This window comes from Hermetia illucens, chromosome 5, assembly GCF_905115235.1.
Source record: "Hermetia illucens chromosome 5, iHerIll2.2.curated.20191125, whole genome shotgun sequence".
In the NCBI taxonomy this organism is placed as follows: Eukaryota; Metazoa; Arthropoda; class Insecta; order Diptera; family Stratiomyidae; genus Hermetia; species Hermetia illucens.
Window position 1 is genome coordinate 99158086 of NC_051853.1, and position 22994 is coordinate 99181079.

At 43.4% G+C, this 22994-nt stretch overlaps 1 protein-coding gene across 3 annotated transcripts; it reads right to left on the reverse strand.

Moving 5' to 3' along the window:
- Positions 1-4751: 4751 nt before the first annotated feature.
- On the reverse strand, positions 4752-21623 carry LOC119656825. 3 transcript variants are annotated; one of them, XM_038063469.1, is made up of 6 exons: positions 21479-21623; positions 20665-20960; positions 6115-6474; positions 5887-6055; positions 5250-5549; positions 4752-5185 (listed from the first exon to the last, which is right to left on the reverse strand). In XM_038063469.1, exons 3-6 carry the CDS (start codon positions 6465-6467, stop codon positions 4775-4777), a joined length of 1233 nt encoding a protein of 410 aa, XP_037919397.1. In that variant the 5' UTR covers positions 6468-6474; positions 20665-20960; positions 21479-21623; the 3' UTR covers positions 4752-4774. The 3 variants fall into 3 exon arrangements, with proteins under 3 accessions (XP_037919397.1, XP_037919396.1, XP_037919398.1); XM_038063468.1 differs by lacking the exon at positions 20665-20960; XM_038063470.1 differs by lacking the exons at positions 20665-20960; positions 21479-21623 and adding an exon at positions 21257-21391.
- Positions 21624-22994: the final 1371 nt, after the last annotated feature.

A 22994-nucleotide genomic window follows, 5' to 3' on the forward strand; every position in this document is an offset into this window, starting at 1 on the left:
GGGAGAAAGGACATATTGCCAAGGAGTTCAATAGAGACCCCAAATGCATTTTGTGCGAAGGAAAGGAGGGCCGGAATAGCCGGCATATTACCGGAAGTGGTAAATGCCCAGAATTTAGGAAGACGTTAACTACAGTGAAAAAGTGCGCAGACTACTTACGAATCCGCGATGTAAATTGCTATCATTAGTAAACCGGGCAGAAATCTTGACGGTGGTGTATGGGTCGCATATTCGATTGGTGGAGCTGCGATATGGGCGTGCGGTCGTCAAGCCATACAATATAGCATGCGTCAGGTGGTTAGTGGCTTTGTCTGGGCAAAAATGAGCTGTATATTCGTATACAGCTGCTACGCCCCACCGCGCCTCACACTGCCAGAGTTCGAAGACCTATTAGACGATAGATTGGGTGATAGGCTGTGACATTAATGTGTGGGCTATCGAGTGGGACAGCAAAGAGACTAACGCAGGGGGCGGTGATTATTAGGAGCATTCGCCCAGTTGGATATAGTTCTGGCTAATGAAGGTGATGTAAACACTTATAGGGAAGTGGGATATGGTTCAATTGTAGATCTGACTTTTGTCAGCCGTGCGCTGGCACCCGACATGTTCTGGCGAGTTAGCGAGGACTTCACGTGCAGCAACCACCAGGCAATCACCTTTAAACTAAGGACGGGACCACATTCAGGAGACCCGCGCCCCGGAAGCTGAAATCCAAAAGAACACCAGGATCGTCTGCAAAAGCGATGGATGAGCAAACATTCATGGAGGTGTGGTTAGAACTGTCTAACGAAGCAGACACTAGATGGGGAAGAAGTTGGAGCGGGTAATTTATAATAGATTACCCACAGTCGTCGAGAACCAAGAGGGCCTCTCAGAAAGGCAGTAAGGGTTCCGTAAAGCCAGATCAACCATTGATGCCATCAAAATGATTACTAGCTTGGTCGAAAATGCAATTTACGGAAGAGGTAGTACCAGCAAATATTGTGAGGTGGTGACCCTGGATGTGAGGAGTGCATTCAGCTCGGCCAATTGGAATCTTATACGAATCGGTGCTCCCACCTACCTCGCCGCTATTATCGATAGCTACATGCAAGAGCGGACGCTCTGGTATAATACTGATGATGGACTCAAGGAGTACATTGTCTCCGCGGGTGTCCAACAGGGCTGGGTATTTGGCCCACTACTGTGGATGGATGTACTTAACTTTCCGTTTGCGGAGGAGGGCACGGTAGTGCGTTACGTCGACGATATAGCCCTGGTTGTGGTCGCAAAGCATCTCGAGGATACTGACTTGCACTCAAGCGAAGCAATCAATGTTGTGAAGGCTTGGTTAGGGAGTGCTGGACTGGCACTTGCGGAGGAAAAGACGAAAGCGCTCCTCATCACTAAGCGTTGCAAGAGAAATTACGCCTGCATTAGAATTGGGAATCGTATGATCACTTCCAAGCCGGCCACCAAATACTTTGGGGTGATGATAGACGGAAAACTCAATTTTAAACAGCACATAGAGCACACTTGCGAAAAAGCATCCACACGAGTATCGTCTGGCCCTGGCAAAGATGATGCCGAACGTAGGAGAACCGCGGCATATTTACAGGCTGCTCAAAGCCAAGGCAGTGAGTTCTATCTTGTTGTATGCAGTCTGAGTTTGGGGAAAGCGCTGCATGTTTTAAGCAATGCACATAAACTGAGTACGGTCTACAGAAGAACAGCCTTAAGGGGGTCATCCCGTGTGAAGGCCGTTTTTTTTGCCTTTTTTTGAAAAATTATTTTGAAGGACTGGATAAAGAGAGAAACGTGATTTTTTCACCATATGTTTATTGATATCTCTAGTATATGTGATAAATTTTTCAGCTTGATTTCGTAGCTAATTTTTGGAATAGGTGTTAATTTATGCACCCATCTCCAAAAAAAGGTGTTTTTCTGCTGCCACGCTGGAGGGCGCTGTGTTCATCTGAGCGAAAAAAACTAAACGGCATTTTAATGTGGACAATATTCCACGGTCCGCAAACTAGGATAATTAGAAAATATTAAAAGGTAAATTTTGGGTGGGCTTTTAAACTTAATTTTTTGGATTTTGGTGTTTTTTTACGGCTTTTTTTATGAGTAAAAAAAAAACTACCCGTCTGATTGCAATTATCCTAGTTTGCGGACCGTAGAAATATGTACTAAAGAAGCCGTGAAAATTTCAAAGAATTTGGTTGGATAGGTTTTGAGCTATGGTGGCAGCCGATTTTCAAGATGCAGTTTCGAGAAAAACGCATTTGAAAATTTAAATGTGATTATCAACAGTAAAATTTTAGCTCACCATTAATCTGCTATACCTGATCGATAGAGAACACCCTCCGTTTCTTCAAAAAAGTCTTGTAAGGCCGATTGTTGCTCTCTGGTGTCAATTGTGGCTCTTTTAGCGAGGTCAGTCGAACGTCATTCGGACCGCCAAATTTGCGCTTCATTACGGTGGTCGGCATAAACCTGACATATGTGACCAACTTGACATCCCATTGTCACTAGAATTTTGAGAATGCCATTGAATCCTTCATTGAAAATAATTACAGCCAGAAAAGTGGCTATTTCTACGACCTTGGCCCCAGAATGTAGGTGTTTAGGAGCGAAAGTTCAGATCAATGCATTTAACGACTCATTGTTATTCTGGGTCTCTGCTCCTAAAAATCTGTTCAAGAGATCATCTCGTGACAAATCTTCGTAGATTGGTTTGATGACTGTTTGAACTTCTTCAGTCAAAGGTGCCTTCTCTTGGTAAAAACTATCCAGTTCTCCTTTAGCTTCCGCTTTGCGCCATTTGCACCAACTGTCCTCGCCTGTTGGACAATTTTGATGCTGAGGATTTTCGACTGTAGAACATTTATGGAAGAAAGTTGCACAAATTTCTTGCTTCATTCCTTCTATCGAATTTGCGTGTCGACGAATAGCCAGCCCAGGAAATGTAGTAAGGTCCTTATCAGTAAGTTTTCCAGCCCCTTTTCCATCAATGCCTTTGTGATTCTTCTTTGCATTTCTAAGCCGCCTTCCCATTCTTTCCTCGACATGTCCTACGTATTCCTTTTTTACTGCTACGTATATTTTATTATTTGCAGAAATTAGCAGAAATACCGGAGACAACTCCAGCAGAATCCAATATACAATATACAAAACTTGTCGCAATTGGAACATCCATGTTCATGCTTCCTAAAAGTTTCTTTGCTGATGTTAATGCGAAGTCCTTTTTCTTCTCTGATAAGTATCGATTCCCGTGAAATACTGGTTTTTTGGTGCGAGCATGACGTTGAACGTTAAAGTGATCTCCCTTCGTACGACCCATTTAAAAAAATCACTGAACACACAAACAGCACAATACTTACAACAAAATATAACTGAGTATAACTTGAACGTCTTTCAGTGCTCGCTCTAGACTGGATTATCCTTTTTATTCCAAACAGCAAATAAGTTTAGACAATTGATTGGTTTTCCATCTTTTTATATTTATACCTGTGTTCGAATTTATAAGGCTCAGGTAAAAAACTAACAGATAAAAGAAGATTCGATGCTCTTTCTCATCGAGTACTCTAGCCGCGACTGCAGACTCCTTACCTGTTTAACCCTGTAATTTCTGAAGGACTTGGAATATCGGAAAATCCCTTTGCCCACATATTCTCCACTATATATAGATACAATTCATGCAAAAAAAAAAAATCGATTTCTCCAAACCGACACACGGGATGACCCCCTTAAAGGAATGTTCTGCCTTCAGGACCATCTCAGATGACGTAGCCTTCTTCATCTCGGAAATGATACCGATTGACATCCTGGCAACCGAAATGATGAACATTGATAACAGCAGGCCTATCTCTCCCTTATCGCAGGTGACAAAAGCCGAAAGGGAGAGATTCATAAGCAGGTTGACCCCTTCCATCGGAGAGAGGCTGGAAAAAAGCATGGAGAAATTCATTATTATCTCACCCAGTTTCTCACTGGCATGGAGGATACCTTGAATGCCTGCACAAGTATAAATTGGACACCTCACCTAATTGTCCGAACTACGACGGGGTCCCAGATGACTCAGCGCACGTATTCTTCCAGTAGTTTTACAAAAAAACCTTAAAAATGGAGAAGACGGAAAAATTAAACAGAAATGATAAGAAATATTCGAAAAACAGTACAGTGGTTTTATCATTTATGAGCGCACTTTATATGTGCTTACGATTTCTCGGATATGTTCTAAAGTCCTGAAGTATGGTTTTGTATCACGGCGTGGCCGTTACTTTCTTGTACTCCAGACATTACCTAACACATACTTATATTAACTCATGCGACCTCTATTTGAAAATCCTTCTGTATTCTGCAACCAAACATACACTGGGGCAGGTTCGTGTCTATTCGAAAACAATTTTCACGACGAACCTAGGCGCACTAGGCGCCCAATTCTGCTTAAGGTATACCAACACTTAACTGTCCATAGTTATGGCAAACCCATAAGCAAATTTGGTAGAACAATCAACTGATTACGTGTCCATTATTCGTCTATCACCTCCAAATGATCTAACTACATATTTTAAACGTCTGGTTCCGAAATGTATGTTGCATATTTATGTACCACGTATATTTTCTATGATGCATTGTTTAGTATAAATCAAATAAATTGATCTGATTATAAAATGAAAATCGAGTGCATGAAGGCTGTACATTTATTACAAAAGGGCAGACATTAGGAACATTTGAATGTCTTCATTAAATAAATAAAAAAATGTCTATTGATTATGTTTGACTGCTTCATTTATTTCAAAACGCCAATTTTCTCCATTCTTCTCAAAACATATTGCATAGTAGACACAAATCTTTTTGAAGACATTCCAATTGCACGAATTTTGTCTCCTTTGTCTTTATCATTCAAATTTTCCAAACTGTTTTCGCCACAATCACTTGGATCCATACAAATAAGGAACAGTTTCACCACAGACCAGAAAAAACCAACTGTTTCTCGTTTCTTGATTTCTTCAAGAATATTCTCCAAAGTGGGAATGGGACTATATCCTAAATTCTCCAAGGTTGACTTGAAAGTTTTGTAGTAATACCCTTCGATCAGCAAATCTCGCTTTTGGTTCAAAACATCAAACTGGGGGCTTGTATAGAAGAAATGAGAGAAATCGATACCAGGACTCGAATACACCGACCCCTGATAATCAATCTAAAAAAGAAATATTCAGTTTCATCTTGAACCTAAAATTTAATATGAATAATAGCAAACTTACAAAGTACAGATCGACCGGCATTCCATCCTTATATTTAAACAAAATATTGTTGACCCATAGATCATTGTGAACAAGGACCTTTATTTCTTCATTAGAAGGTCCGCACCATTTGGCCATGTTCTGCGGGATTGTGGACATAAATCTGCGAATTTTTTCGGGCGTATCCTTGAAGCCTGGCCATGTTTCTACTACTTTGGCGAAATGCTCGAAATTATTTAATAAGGTTCTTTGCATCATATCCTGGTTACCGTCATTTTTAGCAAAACGGTCTACACTAAGCATTTGGAATATTTGGGGTTGCTGTAATTGGAACAATTTCCATCTTGATTATGAATGGACTAAATTTTTAATTATTTTTTGGCATAAACGTCAATTAAAATTAAAAAATTGAACTTCTTCGAGAAAATAAAAAAAAAAATATACAGTCGTTCTGGGATCAATAGTCCGCGATCCTAGAACGACTGTATATGGCGTATACATATAATAAAAATGTTAATCGAAAGAACATCTCTATCCAACTGTGCAATTGTTATCGAACTCGAAAATCGAAACATGCGAAGCTCTGGTGCATATACATATGTACTTTGTGCCACAGAACGAATTCTTGTTATGTCTTTTGAATATCCGAACGCATTACCATTTTAGCGAGAACAATTGAAGCTGCATGAAATTTGGCCAGTTTTTCGAAGACCAATCCACAGTGCTCCTCATCCAACCCTTTAACGCGATCGGCAAGGATATATCCCAGAGGTGTAACATCCGCAAAGACAAGAGTTTCAACTGGCGCCGGCGTATAATATAGAAATCTGTAGGGAAAGTTTGCGGTAAGAAGCAGCTTTCATCAAAATGTATATTGAAAACTTACCTGGGAGCAATAGCTTCACCATCAAGCAGGCGTTCTATTTCCGGTAGAGCATGTACATAAACATTGCGTTCCCGAGTAAACAAACCCAACGCTGCGAAATGAGCCCCAAGAGGACCACTGGGTTGAGTTTTAATTATGAGGGATATCGTTTTATTGTCTGAGCCTCCGTCGTTGTAGGTTGCGTCAGCTCTGTAAATATGGCTGATGTAATTTTCGCCTAGTCTGGGCCCCATTGTGAAGAAGACATTCTTCAGTTTGACGACCTTCTCATTGAATCCACTTTTAAATGCAGCTTCAAAAAACGTAGAGTCCATGAACTCAGGAATGTTGATATTATTAAAGTCCACCAGCATCGTGACTCTGCAAAATCGAAATTTTATTAAAATATTTATTACATTACATATACATAAAAGTATTGCTATCCACTGCCCAATGTGAGGGACTAGAAATCTGAAACTAATCATGCTGCAAATCAAGGTATTTTCTACGGTTTTGTTGAAAACAAAGCCTCGTTGTATTCGGTTTACTGTCTGCCTGACTCCCCGTCTGTCTGTCTAACACACTCATTTTTTTTCAGAAACTGAGGCGTTGGACGACACGAAATTCGATAGAAAGGTTGGAACTATGGACTCCGACGCAACCGGTAAATTACATTCCTGCACGCTCAACTTAAGGGGGGGGGGGGCGGGTATACTTAAAAACTAAGTGCACTATTTTTTTCTACTGAATGCAATCATGTGGGGTATCAAATAAAAGGTCTACTAGGTCTACTACTAGGGAGGATTACTAGGCCCGATTCTCAAAAACTACCCATCCGAAAAATCTGCAAAAATTATGGTATTCCGAGCGTGTGCTATCTAGACTCCGAAATACTCCCCGTAACGATATCTGCCCCTAAAAATTATAATTGTATATTATTATATTTTGAAAGTTCATCCTAGACTCGTAAAATTTAGTCCAGTCATTAAAGCTTTGATCCTCCGAATTCTTTCAGTCAAGACCAATTGACATGAAATTTGCGGTGGGGGTAGACGGTGCCATAAGAAATAAAAGTTATATAGCGCTGATGTGCACCTGCCTCCTCGGAGGGTGTGGTAGCGCCATGTCAAACATCGAAAAAATGTATCCTTTTCAACGGTTTTCCGCAAATAACTCAAAAACCATGCATTTCATGTAGAAATGATATTAAGCAGAAATAAAGCATAATAAATAAAAAGAATGGACGTTTTTAATTTTTGTAGGTACAATATGGACAGGGTTATGGCTGGTCAAACGTAAATTAAAAAAGAATAAATACTTCGAGGTTAAATAACCCAAAATCAGTAACTTTTGGTGGAAAATCAGCGCTTGAAAAGGCAGGGGAGCGATAGAAGTCAATGATATAAATAATAACGGAGGTATGATCAAAATAATGTAATTGTCTGAATTTTTTATCTAAATATCTTCTTCTTTTTCTTCAGCTTTTGTCCCGTTCACAAGCAGGGTCGGCTCGTCGTGACCGGCTTCGCCATTTGGCTCTATCGAATGACTGATCTGGGTGCAATCTCGAGGCTTTCAAATCCCCATCCACCGTTGTTTAGGTCTGCCTTTTGGTCGTTTACCATCGACTTCGATGTTCAGACCAATCTTGGCAAGTGAATTCTCGTTGGCACCAATTACGTGACCATACCATCGAAGAGCTCCTGGACAGGATTTCATACTATAGGCGAACATGGAAAGTAAGACAAAATCCGCAGGAAGCAGAAACAACCGCGCTTCCCGAGGAGAACACCACGAGTACCAAACGGATCGCTGACAGCCCATTACAGAGCGAACTTGGTAAAAAGCGAAAGGAGGAAGGGACATCTGAAGGAGACTTCACTCAGGTACTCTCCAGGGCTGAAAAGAAGAAGGCGAAGAGGATCAAAAGACAACAACACGTCGCGCCATCAGAAAAACCTCTGCCTAAAACTAAGGCGGACACGAAGGACGGAGTGCCAAAAGAAAAGGTGGGGAGACGAAGGAGGACTAGACCGCCAGCTTTGCTTATTAAGCCGACGGAAGGCAAGACTTTTGCGGAAGTCCTCAGCGAAATCCGTTACAAAATCAAACCCGAAGACAACGGAGCGGAGGTGTCTTCCATACGTAAAACGAAGGGTGGTGGAGTCTTAGTCGAACTAGGCCCGAATACTATAAATAAAGTCACGTTCTCAAGGGGCTCAAGGTCAAGGGGCTTCTAGGAGAAAAAGCTTTGGTTTCTAGCCTGGAACCCATGTGTGCTTTAGAAATCCGAGACCTTGACTGTCTCACGGAAAAGAACGAGGTAGAAGAGGCCATCAAACGCGAATGCCCGGAGTTAACTAATGTCCGGATTGGTATCACCTCCGCAAACTCCCGAGGCCAAAAACTCGCTGTGGTGGAAGTTGCTGAGCAATACGTGAGGAAGCTTCTAAACAGCGGGAAAATAAGAATTGGTTGGGTAGTGTGTAGGATGCGAATTCGGGCCGCCCCAACCAAATGTTACAGATGTTTGGACTATGGGCACACATCTGCAAACTGTCGGAGACCTGACAGAAGGGCAACATGCCGTAAATGCGGTCAGGCTGGCCATAAAGCGAACAGCTGCAATGAAAAGGAAAGCTGCGTCCTATGCAGGGACCGTAGCGCGACTGATGAGAGCATTGCGCACACTGCGGGATCGGGCCGGTGTCTAGTTTTCAGAGCAGAACTGGAAAGAGCTAGGATACGGTCAACATGATTCGCATCCTACAAATCAATATGCACCGGAGTGCAACCGCTCACGAGTTGCTAGCGCAGTTCGCTGCGGAGACCAAAGCTGATTTAGTACTCATCAGTGAGCAGTACCGAAACAAGGGCCCAGTTTCATGGCACCCAGACATATCAGGTACCGCTGCCATCTGGGTTCGGGACGGCACCCTCCTGGGGGTTCTGGCCCAAGGCCGAGGGAAGGGCTTTGTCTGGATTCGGTGTTCAGGGATAACGTTTTTTAGTGTCTATCTTACGCCGAATGAGACGATGCCGGACTTTCGTCGGAGGCTTGAGGCTTTGGAGGACGCTATCTTAAGCACGGATGGGCGGATCCTGGTCGGAGGTGACTTCAATGCTAGGGCACTTGAATGGGGCATGCCTCACACAGATTCCAGAGGGAAACAAATTCTGGAAATGGCGGCGAGAACAGGACTGGTAGTTCTAAACTCCGGATCCACCCCAACGTTCCGGCGCCCGGGCTGCGAAGGAAGCATTCCAGACGTAACCTTCGCGTCGGAATCACTGGTGTCGCTGGTGGACGGGTGGCTAATTCTGGAAGACTTTTTGGCAAGTGACCACCAATACATTGCTTTCGAAGTGGTGGGCACAAACTCTCGGTGTGCGCCACCCCGACGCCTTTTCTGTGCATGGAATGTCGCAAAAGTGAACACCGGGAGGTTTGTCGAAACTCTGGGAACAGGTGGGGTCACGCTGAAGGGTACTCCTGGGGGCGGTGGCGCCGCTGCTGACACTGTCGTAAATTCAGTTATGAACCTGATAACGACGGTCTGCGGAGCCTCCATGCCCAGGAAGACATCGAGGCGCGGCAAACCTTCCATGTATTGGTGGACAGTGGAAATCGCAGAGCTCCGGAAGGAATGTCACAGGCTCCGCCGCTTAACACAACGTCTAGGCGACCGGGAGGAGGCATGTACCATAATGATGGAGTACAAATCAGCCAAAAGGAGACTCCGCAGCGCAATAAACAAGAGCAAAGCTCGCTGCTGGCAAGATCTGATCGACTAGGTGAATGGGGATCCGTGGGGACTCGGTTACAAACTTGTAACCCGAAAAATCGGGGGTCTGCGGAAGCCCTGTTCACTTAAGGCCGAGCAGATGGACCGCATTGTGAGGGCACTCTTCCCTGCACACCCCGTATGGGATGGTGACGTCGGCGCGGAGAGCGCAGAGGACTGTCCACTTTTCTCTGTAAAAGAGTTGGAACAGGCAGTCCTCTCTATGAAAAACAAGAAGGCGCCAGGACCCGATGTTATTCCAGCAGAGGTGTACAAACTGGTATTCCAACACCGGCCGGACCTACTGCTCGGCGCATTCAACGCTTGCCTGAAAGAGAGCATTTTCCCTGCTCGTTGGAAAGTTGCGAGACTTGCACTGATCCCTAAAGGGAAAGGCAACCCGAACTGCCGTCTTCATACCGCCCACTATGTATGCTTGATACTTCTGGGAAAGTGCTTGAAAAGCTCATCAGAAGAAGAGTCGCTGAAGCGATACGCGCTGCTGGAGATTTATCTCACCGGCAGTTTGGTTTTAGGGCAGGGAGATCGACAATTCATACTGTCATGCAGGTCGTGGACGCCGTTCGACGAGCAGAGGCACATAGCCGCCGAACTCGACGGGTGGTGCTCCTCGTAACGCTTGACGTCAGAAACGCCTTCAATTCCGTAAGATGGAAAGACATTCTAGGCACACTAGACAATACCTTCAACGTGCCGAACTATCTCTTACGGATTTTGAGGGACTATCTGAGGAACCGCTCCCTGCTCTATGAAACACTAGAGGGTCAAAGGTGGATGGAGGTCACATCGGGGGTAGCACAGGGATCCATCCTAGGGCCGGACCTCTGGAACGCTACCTATGACAGTCTGCTTAAACTCGACATGCCAGAAGAGTTGTGCCTGGTCGGCTACGCAGATGATGTCGCAGCGCTTGTTGCTGGACGCACTGTCGAACAGGCGCAAAACAGACTCGGCATATTGATGCGACGGGTAAGCGGATGGATGACTACTCATGGTTTCAACCTCGCACTGGAAAAAACCGAAGTAGTCATCCTGACTAAGAAGAGAATTCCGACCCTGCGTCCCATATCGTTCGGCGAGTCGATAATGGAGCCAAAATCGGCGGTAAAGTACCTCGGGTCGACTCTTGACTCAAAGATGAGCTTTTCTGAGCAAATCCAAGCAGCAGCGAACAAGGCTGCGGCTGGAGTTTCGGCGTTAAGTAGGCTAATGGCAAACATTGGGGGTCCTACGTCGCAGTCTGCCCTGCTCTACGGCGCAGAGGTATGGGCTGGCGCTCTTAACAAGGAGATATATCGTAGACGCCTCGCGCAAGTGCAGAGACGGGGAGCTCTCTGAACCGGCCGTGATGGTGATCGCGGGAGTTATCCCCGTTGCCCTTCTTGCTAGGGAGCGTCAGGCCATATACAAGCGCAAGGGAGATGAGCCAAGGGAGGTGGTTGCTCGCGAAGAACGGCAACACACTCTAGACGAGTGGCAGCTCTCTTGGCAAAATGAAACTAGAGGCAGATGGACTGCGCGGCTCATCGGCAACTTAGGTGCGTGGCTGAATCGGAAGCATGGTGAGACTGACTATTTCCTTACCCAATTTTTAAGTGGGCATGGAAATTTTCAGTCTTACCTGCACAAGATTGGAAAGGCGCGTTCTCCGGATTGTGTGTTTTGCAATGGAGTTGTGGACGATGCCCACCACACTTTTTTTTCTTGTGGAAGGTGGGATGGGGTTCGTCAGCAGCTCTATTTAAACACAGGGGATCTCTCTCCAGACAACATTGTGGAAGAGATGCTGAGGACTGCTGATAGCTGGAACTGTGTTGCCCATTACGTTCGGTCCCTTCTCGTTGTTAAGAAGATAGAACTCGACCGGTGGAGGAGCCGGATGGCAGGGGGTTCTTTGAATTGACAGTTCCCTTCCTCCTCTCCCCTCCCGTTGGTGAAAGGAATTCCCTGATTTGAAGGCTCCGCAAGGCGGGAGAGTTCGGGGGCTGGCCCGAAGTAATGTGACAAACGGTGCCAGGCTAGCTCTCTGACGATGGGGAGGTGTTTAGTTGGTAGTCCGACGACGTACCGAATCGGGAGTCCAACACTGTGTGCGTAAATGCATTCACCTACCCTACCCCAAAAAAAAAAAGCAAAAAAGAAAAAAACCATCGAAGACGCCTCTCTCGCAACTTTTCACGATCGGTGCAACCCCATAACGATCGCGGATATCCTCATTTCGGATGTGATCTAAAGGTGTGACGACACTAGTCCAATGTAGCATTTACGTCTCCATTACCACAAGACGCCGTTCATTGTCCTGTATAGTCGGCCAACACTCAGAACCATAGAGAACGACTGGATGGACGACATTGCGGTATATTTTCGATTCGAGACGTTCGTTGATACGTCGATCACAAAGAACACCAGTTGTGGAACGCCACTTCATCCAGGTTGCGTTAATGCGTGAAGCAATTTCATAATGCAGTTCTCCATTGATTGATAGCGTTGACCCGAGATATTTAAATCGCTCAGTTCTGGGCAGATCACTGCCGCTGACAGTGATCGTGCCTGTTTCATGGGGATTCAAATTCAGTTTTTTTTTAAATTCAATCTGAGACCGTGTTGCATGAGACGATCATTCCATTTTTGGACAAGTTGCTCGAGATTATTTTTGCTATCAGATGCTAGGAAAACATCATCTGCATAAAGCAGTGTATAGGGCGCTGGACGTTGGATATCCCGTGTGACGGTGTCCATAACAAGAACAAAGAGGAGTGGTGAGAAGGTGCTTCCTTGAGGAACACCAACAGAGACACGAAGCGGTTTTGATACACCCGCCATACTTCGAACTTTACTTTTCGGATCATAGTAGAGCAATTGAACCCAGCGCACGAGTTCTTCTGGCACGAAGTGTTGTCGTAAAGCATACCAGATGAGTTCGTGTGGTACACGGTCAAACGCTTTCTCTAGATCCAGAAAGGTAATATAAAGAGGGCGATGTTTCTCACGGTGTTTCTCCATGAGTAACCGCGCAACGTGTATTGCGTCAGTAGTTCCGCAGTTCTTGACAAATCCGGCTTGGTTCACGGTTATTTCAACGATTTCGCGAATACGGTTGTCAAGAATGCGTTCAAAAATCAAAAAATCAAAAAAGTCACCGGATCGGACGGTAATTTGAATATTCTGCTGGACTACCTTTCTTTTTCCATATTGGAACAGTGGTACTTTCTTGCCAGTCAGATGTTGTTCCTTCCTGAATAACCCGGTTAAAGAATTCACTGAGCCACAGGTCCCCGTTTTTCGCTTTCCAGAGCTCAGATGCGATGTCGTCAGGTCCTGTTGCTTTCCCCGACTTCATTTGTTTTATTGCCTCCTCGACCTCAGTTGCGCTGACTGGTGGAACTGGTCCAAATCTCGCCAATGATTGTTGAAGTGGAGGATGAGCAAATTCTTCAGTAGAAATCTGCTTGAAGTATTCTCACCACCTATCCGTTGCGGCTCTACGGTTCGTAAACAAAGTACCGTTCTTGTCATTAACGCAACAGAAGTGTTCGATATCCTATGTGCGTTCATTACGGCTTTAAGTAAAATATCAATAAAAACAAAACCTTGTTTTCTCATATAAATTGAAGGTAAGTCGAATCCTTTGAAAATCTAGTGTATTTAACCCCTAGCAATACATTCGAAAATTTGGTGGATTTAGAAAAGTGTGATTCACCCAAACAAAATTTATTATTTTTAAAAAGTCTCAAGGTAGAGGCAACTCATCAGACGCGCGCGTAGGAGTTATAGGCTCCCTTTTATAATTCACAAAAGACGCCAAGGGTGCGAATCATATCCAAATTTCCAATTCGTACCAAAGCTTGGGCGAAGCTAGACAATTTTTGTTTAAGGGTTGAAGAGGTATAACATCTACGAGCCGCTTCGATCACGCTGCTCCGAAGGCAGAGGTGAGGCAGCATCTGATGAGTTGCCTCTGCCCTCGTACGAAAGCGTAGCCGTCTTCGTCCCTCTTTTGATTTTTGTACTTTGGGTGTTAAACCTAAAAAAAGCAATCCGTGAACCATAAGGAGTGTAAGTAAGTTGCTCAAGGTTTGGTCCAGTCTGACATCAAGCGGACTTAGGACTCCTCAATCCGTAAACAAAAATTGTATGAGTAACGAATGTAGTTCAAGAATGACTGAATGTAGTTTCGGAGAGATATTATTAACCTGGTAGGTAATCTGAATTCCAAAGTATAAAATATAGTGTTGAAAATGTATGGGTTAGCAGCCTGCAAAGCAGGTACTATGATTGGTTTCTGGAATATAAGCATGGTCCTCGAGAACGGTATCGCTTTTTGCAACTCGAGCGAGAATTCCAACGATACAAGCTAGACATTCTAGGCCTAAGCGAAGTAACGTGGTGGGACTCAGGAGTGTGTGCCTCTTCCTCTTACTGCATTTATACATAGCAATGTCCTTTGCGTACCCTGGAAAGCCAGTTGCTAGTAGACAGGAATCGGATGTTAGGTTGTTTCTGACAGCTACCACAGGGCACCGCTCGGACATGTGATAAGGAAACATGGAATAGCGACCGTAACAATAATAGTGAGGGGTCTGTATATTTCTGTAGCTTCTACTGCCTACCAATATGAGCAATTAGGTTGACCACTTCGCGATCTGCAGTAAATTTAAGAGTTAAGAGAGTTTATGGATTATTCCCTGGATGTACGTAACAATAAAGGCGCTGTCATCGGCCTCGTTCGCATGCGTGTAGCGTCCGCCACTCCTCGCAAGGCTAGACAACTGCGGCCCTCAAGTTCAATAATGACCGCTTGTATGATCCTACTATCGGCCGATAGTGGCGAAGCTATCTTGTTAATCGGACGGCAGATACACTGAGTAAGTCGCTCGAGAATATCGACGAGTATTGAGCCGTCTATTGACCGCGGCAAGCAACGTGACGGTGGAAGAGGTAGAGGAAACACTTAACCATGGTCCTTAACCGATGATTTTCCTCCTCTTGTAAATGAAATGGCCACCCTAACGTGCCAATACGGACTGTTCCTCCAAGCTGAAGAGAAATCATTTCGGTCACCAATGCACTCACAAGAATAAATCCTTTGGTCTCAACGATCTCCCGTAGAGTTGATGCAGCGATCAAGCATTTACAGTCACTGTAGATCTGCTACTTTCATTTGTACAGAAATCTTAGGAGTCCGAGGCCTTTCCCAGGGATTGGAAGAAGGGAAGGGGGATGAAAAGATTTCAAAGAAGGGCGCCCATTTTGAATGTGACAATTAAAGGCTATTCGCGTGCTCCCTGCCTTCTCAAACATAACCGCTAAAATAATCCCGGGCGCATCGAAGTACATCTCAAAAGCTTTATCGACAGAGTGCATTCAATCAAGATGGATGCTCTTCATCCGAGTCTCTTCTGCTCGTTTAGAAAAATCTCATATTCCCAGGATTTACGAAACGGTAAAAGTAAGTAAAATGGTCCCTGAGAGAGCCATCGAAAGGCTTACGAACATTTGCAAGCAACGGTGGCGACACCATTGCCATTAGCAACAGCTTCTGCTACTCTAAGAGTGCTATGATGGAATTGCCCTTGCACACCCTGCACTGTACTTTTCATCGCTTCATGTACATTCCCGCTCGCAGCTTTCAACGCGCTTTCAACTTTTTGTGTTCATCAATCCTTTTCCACGTTTCGTAGTCAGTTATGTAAGTCTCGGTGCTTCAGGACGTGGCTATAGCCATCTTCGAGAGTTCTCCGCACGATTCATGTCGCTGAAAAGGCCAATGGAAACGGGTGCCATGCAGATAAAAGCTTTGGAGTATGCCGTGATTGCCCAGCTTATGGCCGCTTTTGGCGACAAGTTACACCTGTCCATGCATTATTATTAAACGGTTGCCTCATGTTCCTGAATTTTGTAGCGGAAGATATAATATGCAAAACGACTGTATTCTCATAAAACGTATCTTACCACACCATCGCACTTCAACATCCGGCGTTGATTGCTAGCCTGCGAATCAAGCTACCTTTGAAGTAACATAAGATTTGCACTGACCCATCACGGAACAAATGGTAGCAATTTTGCGAGAAACAAAAGTAAATTACCTCGCTTACGTCACTGCTGATTATTACGAGCTGCGAAGAATTGTGGAATTTAACTAAAAAGACAATGCACGAAACGGCCTAAGCAACCTCGGGGTCATCGAGCCTGACAAGGTCCGTGATGACAGGTTTCGCGTCGATCACCAATTCGGAACGGGAAACATCTGTTTCGATATGTCAAAAACGGCACCAACGCACATACGATGAACTTGGGAACTTCACGACATCGCAGCTGAGCTCTGGAAAGCGAAGAGCTGGAACCCAACACTATAGGGCCGTGAATTCTTCAAATAACTCGTTAAGGAGAGCAATATGGCAAGTACAACTGTTCCAACATGAAAGCGAAATGCATTCAGGCTGAATAATCAAATTATAGTCCAGCTCAGTTATTATCTCATACCATAAATATTTTTGAACGGGGAGGCAAGGCGGAAAAAGAGATCAACAGTTTTTGGATTAAAAGTAGCGAAGCACATCGTCCTATGAAGCCAGACAAATTGCAGGGAGGACGTAAAACACCAGTTGAAATTGGCCGAAAGTGTGAAAATTTACAGAACTTAGAAAGGCACACTTCTCAGAAGATCCGAAGCGTAAAGTACGAAATGACCTGCCACATCATCAAAAATGTCTGGGGTTTCTGTCGGTGTTTTTCAAGGAAGTGCCCCCTCACCACTCCGTTTTGTATTTGTTATCGACGCAGTTATCGAACGCCCGGTAGACTGGTCTATGCAGATGATGCTTTGCTAGCATCATACAACAAAGTTGATCTCGAAGCATGCTTCCAAAAGGGGAATGATCACCACACGCTGCACGATCTCCCACTGAATCTGTGGTTTTTGTAGATTTTTGTTTGTCCTCTGGGGCCCGGCAGGCTAAAACGATTTCCTGATACCACCCATGATGACACCAATAGGGCAAATGGCAGGCACTTAGCTTATGTTGCTAGAAATACACTTCCGTTATTGGCTAAACGCCAAACGATTATTTATCAAATTAGTATATTTATATCTGTTAAATTCTTACAAACACATTCGTGTCGAAACCTATCTGAACAGGGTGAACACGTGTTTCAAGATTGGACTTCAGGCCGTTCTTCGACAATTTATCGGTTATGTATTAACTTTTTATCCGAACGATACAAAACAAACCCAGGCACGCAATGGATGCTATCAACTTCAAAAAGTAATAATATGGGCCATGTTGTTCTAAAAAGCAGAGTTGGTAACATCACTGATGTCCCACTGTTAGTTTTGCCAGAAGGGCTTAGAAGATAGCAAATCGGTCTGACCACAGTGAGGGTTGCAACACAAAAGCACTGGATTTGTTTAAATTAAAGTTTCTGACGACCGATTCTAATGAAACAGGTACTGTCAGTGATAACAACCTGCCTAGGATTGAACCATCCTATATCGAAATTGGCCAAGGCTAAAAAAGGAAGGTGTAGTTTGAAGCGTTTTAGTAGTTTTAGAAGTTTTAGTAGAGGTGGAACATTCTGATTTTTAAGGTTTTGTGTAAAACTATTTTGTGTAAAACATAACCTTATTAGACTCGATTCAATGTTTCTCTGTCTGTCTGTCACACCCACTTTTTCCCAAAACGGCTAAATCGATCCGAATGAAATTTAGTGGGCAGATGGGAACTATGAAATCCCACCCATACAGCGAGTGACATAAATTTAGGTGGAGTCTACGAAACATGCAAAGGGGGGATTTAAAAAAAATTCGAAATATGTCCCATGAGGTTGACTATTATCAATACAGGGCTCTCCATCAAATGATTTATTTAAATCGCTTTCTAAAAACTAGAGGGCAATGGAATTTTTAACTATGTGACAGGGAGTTGTCATGCACTTGTCGCTGCTCACATCTTCTTCTTTTTCTTCAGCCTTTGTCCCATTCACAAGCGGGTTCCTTGTGATCGGTTTCGCAATTTTATTTTATCAAACGCCTGATCTGGATGTAATCGCGAGGCTTTTAAATCCCCATTCAGCGTATCAAGGCACGGTTGTTTCGGCCGGCGAGGCCGGTTATGGGCAAGTGAAATATTCTGGGCACGTTATTGAAGCTGACAGCACTGAGCAATTTAAATATCTCGAGTCAATGCTGCCAACCAACGGAGAATTGGGTTATGCTTCTCATAGATACATAGATACATCCAGGACCAATCGTTTGGAATCGACTTGGTAGTTGTTGGACAAGCAACCGGAAGCTAAAGAAACCTCTTTAGTTGCTATATCGATTATGTCAAGGCTTTCGATAGCGTTTATATACCTGGCTAATCGATTTCCTACATCCGTATCGTATTGATCCGAAACTAATAAAGTTTTTGGTGACAGTCATGGAAGGGTGGCATACAACATTATCCTTCTGATTGTGCCAATACCTCAGAGCCTATCCGTATACGGAGGGGCATTCGTTGAGTCCCCTTTGATTTTGCATGGCACTGAACTTCCTTTAATCGCTTCTGAATGATGCTAGAAGGCATGGTTTTGCAATTAAATATGGCCTACGTACCAAGTGCGAATTGACACACTTGGTGTACTTGGATGACATCAAGCTGTATGCTGGTACTGACGACCATCTTAGAAGTCTTTTGCGAATAATAGACATGTTCAGCCGTGATATTTGGATAGAGTTTGGATCGGACAAGTGTCGAATCCAAGCCATTCGCGAAGGTCATCACCAGCCGCATGTCAGACATAGCATTAGTGACCTCCACATCGAAGCTATGACCGAGACAGACTTCTACAAATACCTAGGAATTCTGCAGGGAACCCATGCCCGAGTTGGTGGTCTGAAGGATACTCTGTTGTGCGAATTCCTGCGGCGTGTGAAGCTGGTGCTGAAATCATACCTCTCGGGGAAGAATAAGATAAGCGCAGTGAATGTATTCTCTATCCCTTCACTGGCTTATGCATTCGGAATATTGTCGTGGACGAAGACCGATCTGGAAAACGTCCAGCGGCGGATACGGACTACTTTGACCAAATTTCAAATGCACCACCCAAACTCTGCCATGGAGTGGATGAACCTGCCTCGCGATATCAGTGGTAGGGGCGTGGTTGACGTGGCGGCACAATATCATCACCAAATCGATTCACTGTGTGCTTATTTTTACAGCAGAAAGCAAGTGAGTCTCTTGCATGTGGCTGTTTGTAAAGTAAACGGTGGGCTGGCTCCACTTAACTTCAAGGATCGCTTTTTCAATCTGAGTGGGGTCAAGTCAGACCAAGAGCGGATCGATGAAGGGAAATCGAAGGCAATGCACGGTTAACACGTGAATTGTATTTGGCAGCCATTTGTCGATTTGCATTTGTCGAACAGATGGCTGTGTGCTGGGGAACTCTTTTCTGGGACGAAGGCATTTTGCGTGCGGTTCACAATCCGTGGTCGCCACCCGAGCTTATAAAAAGCTCATCATGAAAGAGTGGGTGGAAAACGACCAGTGCAGAATGTGTGGTTCGGCGTTAGAGACGTTGAACCATCTCAAATCTGGCTGTACTGTTATGGTATCGGTGCAGTACATCACCACGCATAATGTTATATGTAAGGTTATCCATCAAAACCTTGCATACAAGTATGGGCTGATCACGGAAACATGTCCGGTTTACCGATATGAGCCGCAAGCAGTACTTGATAGTTCTGCTTACAGCATGTATTGGAACCGGCAAGTTCTAACTGATCGCCAGATTCCACATAATAAACCTGACGTACTGTTAGTTGACAAGACGAGTCGCTCCGCGCATATAATTGCTGTTGCTATCCCCCATAATAGCAACATCGAACGGAAATACGTGGAGAAGAAGGTGAATTATGAGCATCTGGTTCCGGAAATCAAAGAAATTTGGCGTCTCTCTGTAGTTTCCATAATATTGTCAGCTACAGGTATTGTACCTAAATCCCTCACGGCTTCCCTTGATTCCTAGGACTCTCACACAGTTTGGTTCCAACCATACCGAAGTACACCATTTTGCATAGGTGCTCGATGTTACGGGGAGTTCTGGATGGGTCCCCCTTTATCTTTTAAGTAGGTAGGATTGTCCGAGCCTAGATGCTTGGCCGAGATTGTGACAACTAGCAAATAATAATAATTGTTGACACAACAATCCGTTTTGGATTAGGGCCTTGAAGTGTGTTAGAATGCTTCATTCAATACTACAGTACACTGTAGGAAGCAATGTGATCAGCATTGCACTCGCTGAGATTATTATCCTGATTTCACTCACAACTGCGTCAACTAGTATGAGATTTAAACCGCGACTTCCCGCTAGAACAGTCCAGCGCTCTAACCAGCCATCTGGACACACACACTCACATTAATTCAATTTTTAAGTAAAAGTTGTTTGAATTAATTTTTTTGACATGAATGTATACCAAAAAACTTTTGTCGAAATATGTATGGCCCATTTTAAAATACCACTCAATAAAACCACTAGAGCGCCCAACCAGGGAAATTATTGTTTCACTATTCACCAAGAATCGTTTCTACCATTCTTCATACTACTTTGAACAGAAGCTACTTTCAAAAATACGACGGTAATATGATAGGGCCATAAGTATACTTTGGAGTTTGCCAATGCGAGTATATGGAGGAATATTTTGTATTCTTAGTTGTGTATGAATTGAAAAACGTGCATAGAAAGTTCTTCACATAATACGCACACAAAACCTTTATACGCTCACCTTCCGGCATTCCGAATTCGTTTCTTTAAAAGCGCAAAATCTATATTCACGGATTCAACTCAAATCTCAAACGAGCGAGAATTTGGTCCAGGGGGAAAATTCACTTGAAATTTGAGGGATAAGTTCTGATTCCGCATTGGTCGCCTTAGTTTCAGATAAAGTTAGACACTTTTACGCTTTAAATTTGCCTCTGGTCGCACGCTTGACAATTCCAAGTTCTGTACGGACGTTATCACACGTTCATTTACAAACGTTATCAACGGGAGATTTGAAGGTTGGTGTGTTAATTAGAGCATCTGAAATGAATATTTTCGTGAAGTTATAATAATATTCATTATTGAGGAGTCTAAATAAACAATTGGGAAATGATAAATATAATAAAAAATTGTATGTAAGAGCAAAAATCGCTGCCTGCTCAGAAAACACTAACGCACTTGCAAGCGTGTGGATGGCGATGTTTGGTGCCTAAAATCAGGCCAAACGTTTGTGAGGGTTTGGAGTTTGGGGTAGGTGACAAACGTGTGGAGTCAGTTGTTCGTAGGAATTTATGGGATTTGCTCTAAAGCTGCTGGCGTTTATCTCGACTTTATACCTCCTTCTTTGACATTATTGTATCCATTGGGTAAATCAGTGGAGGAGTGTTGAGTTGGGATATAAGAACCGAGTTCAATATTGCCTTATTGAAATTGGAGAGTAAAAAAAAATTTTAATTGTCTATCCAATTTGATTTTAGTTGCCGCTCGAAATATCCTTGATGATCACTCACAACACTGAAACAAACTCAACTCGAATCAAATATACAAAATTTTCTAACCTCCTTCTTGACACGGTAATTACTAACTAATTCCTCAATTACATAAACTTGGGTTCGGCAGAACACAAAACCATCCAACAAATGGTTGGTTGGAGCGCTGATACGAAACACGATATTAAACCGCACTGGACATGTAGAATGCGGATTTTAATTCGATGAATGAAGCAAATAAAGTGATAACCACATATCAGTATGAAAAAAACTGATAAAGATGTGCGTAACCATGTAATTATCACAGTTTAGATGTATCATCAGATCGTACAGATAAAGATGGCAGTCATATTTTGTCAAATCATAGCTTATTTATTTTGGCTGCATCAACTTGAAGAGGCATTTCTCTTCTAATTCATATATACTATGTAAAATCCGTATTCGTACACTATGTTAATGTAGTACGCAATTTTTATTACTTACAGGTTTTGTAACTGGCTAACAATGCAAGAGATTAGCTGCGAACACTATTGGGTTAGCAAGACTGGAATTTCTCGCTTAAGGGGTCACCCCGTGTGAAGGCCATTTTTTCTGCTTTTTTTGAAGAATTGGAGAAAGAGACAAATACGAATTTTTCACCATAGATTTATTAATATCTTGAGCGTGCAAAGTATTTTTTTCAGTCCGATTCTATAGTTCGTTATTGAAATACAGAGCAATTTATACACCCATCTCCAAAAAAGAGTGTTTTTGGACTGCCACGATAGAGGGCGCTGCGATCACCTTGGTGAAAAAACGACATTTTAACGTACAGACTTAACTACAGTCCGCAAACTAGGATTATTAAAAAATATTAAAAACTAAATTTCTGGTGCCTTGTTAAACTTTTTTTTAATTTTGGTGTGTTTTACTGCTTCTTCAATGAATAAAAAAAACTACTGAATGAATCGCAATTATCCTAGTTTGCGGACTGTAGAAATATGTTCTGAATAAGCCGTGAAAATTTCAAAGAATTTGGTTGGATATATTTATGGCTATGGTGGTAGCCGATTTTCAACATGAAGTTTCGTGAAAAATGCATTTAAAAAGTAGAATGCGATTTTTAGCCATAAAATCTTAACTGACCATTGTTCTGCTATACCTAATTAATAAACGTTAGGTTTCTTGAAGAAACACATGTACAGCCTTGGCTTCAACTTTTATCCGTTTAGCGAAGTCATTCGAACGTCATTCGGATCGATAAATACGAGCTTTATTACGGCGATTGACATAAATCTAGTATCACGTGATTAACACTATAATTTCCGAACGACTGCGTATATCAAAAATTGTTTGCCCATATATTCTACACTATATGTAGATACAATAGATTTCACGGATCCAACACACGGGGTGACCCCCTTAAGCCAAGCAAGCTTCGTATTCACACACCCCGTCCATCGGTTAACATCTGCTTTTAGTACAATATCTATTATGCTACCCTGTAAAATTGAAGTTGTCGACTTCGACTTATATGTGATAAGCAATTTTGCACAAAGCAGAGTGAAACAAGCCGGGAACTCGGAAGCTAGACGCTTCAGATTTG